This window comes from Myotis daubentonii, chromosome 6 (assembly GCF_963259705.1).
Source record: "Myotis daubentonii chromosome 6, mMyoDau2.1, whole genome shotgun sequence".
Lineage (NCBI taxonomy): Eukaryota > Metazoa > Chordata > Mammalia > Chiroptera > Vespertilionidae > Myotis > Myotis daubentonii.
Window position 1 is genome coordinate 11431249 of NC_081845.1, and position 3225 is coordinate 11434473.

General features: G+C 51.5%; 1 protein-coding gene across 1 annotated transcript; it reads left to right on the top strand.

Moving 5' to 3' along the window:
• The first annotated feature begins 771 nt into the window (after positions 1 to 771).
• Positions 772 to 1712, top strand: LOC132236813 (eukaryotic translation initiation factor 4E type 2-like). Its single transcript, XM_059700123.1, has one exon. It carries the CDS (start codon positions 814 to 816, stop codon positions 1516 to 1518), a length of 705 nt encoding a protein of 234 aa, XP_059556106.1. The 5' UTR covers positions 772 to 813; the 3' UTR covers positions 1519 to 1712.
• The last annotated feature ends 1513 nt before the right edge of the window (positions 1713 to 3225 follow it).

Here is a 3225-nt window from a genome sequence, read left to right on the forward strand (position 1 = left end):
GAGTTCGTGTGTCACCTCTCATACACATGTCCTAGGTTCACCATCACTGGTCTAAAGCCTTGAAAATCCACACTCAGAAGAATCACCAAACATAATCAATCTAAAGATCTTCAAACTTAAACTGGTTTTAGTATTAAAAATTTGGTCCAGACCATAGAATTAATCCTATTTAATATGGCCAATAAATTGTTATATTCTAGTAATGCCATCGGAGGCTAAGATTTTACCACATGTAGTACACAGAAACTCAGACATATACAAAGACTGACACATACTTTGAACTGTTCGTTTTTGCAGAAAAAAATACTGGGAGGACACGCATTCCTTTGTGCAGCGTCCCCATGAGTGCCAAGCGGCCAAGCCTCGATTGCCCACCCCATAGTAGCCTCAGTGCCCCTTCAGCAGGCCTGCTTGGGTTTTGGATGTCACAGGCAGGCCCTTCACCATGTAAGCCACACCTTGGGACCACCCATCCCCAACTACCAATTCTGTGCAGGGAAATTTTAACAGGAACAATGCTGGGTAGGGGCTTTGCGATGTTCCCCACCCTGCCCCCTCCCAGACAACCTTCGGGAGGTTGGCAATGCTGGGGCCTTCCCAGATTATCGGGGTGCAGGTGAGCAGGCATAAGAGGGGGAAGTCCTGGGAATGCAAGCCTTATCTTAAAATTAAGTCTGCAAGTTCCTCTGCTGAATATCACCTATTAACCTCATCCTGCCATCTTGAGACTGAAAACCACTTCATAAAATAAAACTATCTTCTTTTCCGGGCGGAGCGGAAGTCACTCCGTGAGGCAGTGGCGACAGCGAGAGGATGAACAACAAGTTCGACGCATTGAAAGATGATGACAGTGGTGACCATGATCAGAATGAAGAAAACAGCACACAGAAAGATGGTGAGAAGGAAAAAATGGAACGGGACCAAAGTCAGAGCAGCAGCAAGAGGAAGGCTGTTGTCCCGGAACCAGCAGAGCATCCCTTGCAGTACAACTACACTTTCTGGTACTCCAGGAGAACCCCCGGCCGACCCACCAGCTCACAGAGCTATGAACAGAATATCAAACAGATTGGCACCTTTGCTTCTGTGGAGCAATTCTGGAGGTTTTACAGCCACATGGTACGTCCTGGGGACCTGACAGGCCACAGTGACTTCCATCTCTTCAAAGAAGGAATTAAACCCATGTGGGAGGATGATGCAAATAAAAATGGTGGCAAGTGGGTTATTCAGCTGCGGAAGGGCTTGGCATCGCGTTGCTGGGAGAATCTCATCCTGGCCATGTTGGGGGAACAGTTCATGGTTGGGGAGGAGATCTGTGGGGCTGTAGTCTCTGTCCAGTTTCAGGAGGACATTATTTCAATATGGAATAAGACTGCCAGCGACCAAGCAACCACAGCCCGAATCCGGGATACGCTTCGGCGAGTGCTTAATCTACCTCCCAACACCATTATGGAATACAAAACCCACACCGACAGCATCAAGGACAATTCAAGCTTTCGAAATACAAAAATCACATTGTGAACGTACACAAGCTGGCAATAATCCTTTTCCTTAAGTATGTGTGTGTTTGTCCGAAATGGATGGGAGGTCTCCAGCTGGTCCTTCCATCTGCTTACTGAAGGGACGTCCCTTTTGCACTCATTCCTGGAGGATGGATTCTGCTAGACACCCTCCAGCATCGCTGACTTTATAAAGTGGAAAGATGGCAAACGTGACTTTGTAATAGACACACTTTTTTTTAATGGGTTTCTGTGGGGGGAAGTCTAGCCTTTCATTTTGCTGTGTGCTGTCCAGATGCCTCGCAGGCCCTCTGTCATGCTCCTCTCTACTGTACAACGGGTGTCTCAACCACGTGTACCAGCCAGAGCTGTCCACTGAGACTTGTCAGTATTACGAATGTCTGTGCATCCAGGAAAACGTTTTGTTGGAGGTCCCGGGATAGCTGTAAATGCTCTTCTAGCTTTGCCATTAAATTATTGGGACGTTTAAAAAAAACACACAAAACAAAACAAAAAAACTATCTTCTTTTCTTTTTTCCCCCTTCCCCCTCCCTTTTTGCCTCAGGTCAGGGGGAAATTTCTTGGGGAGATAGCTGTTATCAATCTCCAGTGGGGAGAACTCCTTTATTATGCTAACTAGCAGCCCAGTGCATGGATTCATGCACTGGTGGGGTCCCTTGGCCTGGCCTGGCTATCTGTCATCCTCTGAGGGGTCCCGGATTGTGAGAGGGCACAGGCCAGGCTGAAGGACACCACCGGTTCACAATCAGGGCCAGGTAGGGACTGTGGGAGGGCTCCAGGGCATGTCTGGCCTATCTCACCTAGTCCCAATTGGCCAGACCCCAGCAGCAAGCTAACCTACTGGTTGGAGCTTCTGCCCCCAGTGGTCAGTGTGCATGATAGCAACTGGCCAAACAGTTGAATGAATGGTCGGACACTTAGCATATTAGCCTTTTATTATATAGGACTAGAGGCCTGGTGCACAAAATTCATGCACGGAGGGGGGTTGTCCCTCAGTCTGCACCCTCTCCAATCTGGGACATCCCTCTCACAATCTGGGACCGCTGGTTCCTAACCACTTGCCTGCTGCCTGCCTGATCCTTAACTGCTCTCCCTTGCAGGCTCATCCCCCTAATTGCTCTCCCCTGCTGGCCTGATCCCCCTAACTGCTCTCCCTTGCTGGCTCATCCCCCTAACTGGTCTCCCCTGCCAGCCCGATCACCCATAATCACCTCTGCCTTGGCCCTGCCACCATGGCTTTGTCCGGAAGTAATCTGGTCTAATTAGCATATTACCCTTTTATTAGTACAGAATAGAGACCTGGTGCACGGGTGGGGGCTGGCTGGTCTGGCCTGAAGGGGGTCCCAGATCATGGTGGGGGTTCCCTTGGGGGATGGGGCTGGCATGGGTGTGGGGCCTGTGGCCGTTTGCAGGCCAGCCACACCGGATCAGGGTGGGGGTCCCCGCTGGGGGCCAGTGCCAGCCTAGGTGAGGGGCCTGGGGCAGTTTACTGGCCAACCACACTCCTGATTGGGGTTGGGGGGTCCCGCTGGGGGGCAGGGCTGTCCTGGGCAAGGGGCCGCCAGAGGTTTGCAGGCCGGCCACACCCTCATCAGGGTGGGGGGTCCCTGCTGGGGGTGGTGCTGACCTGGGCAAGGAAGTGGGGTGGTTTGCAGGCTGACCATGCCCCTGATCGGGGTGAGGGTCCCCACTGGGGGTGGGGTGGGGT

Coding starts and splice junctions, on each gene's coding strand:
- LOC132236813 (XM_059700123.1), top strand. CDS start 814: ATGAACAACAAGTTCGACGCATTGAAAGATGATGACAGTGGTGACCAT.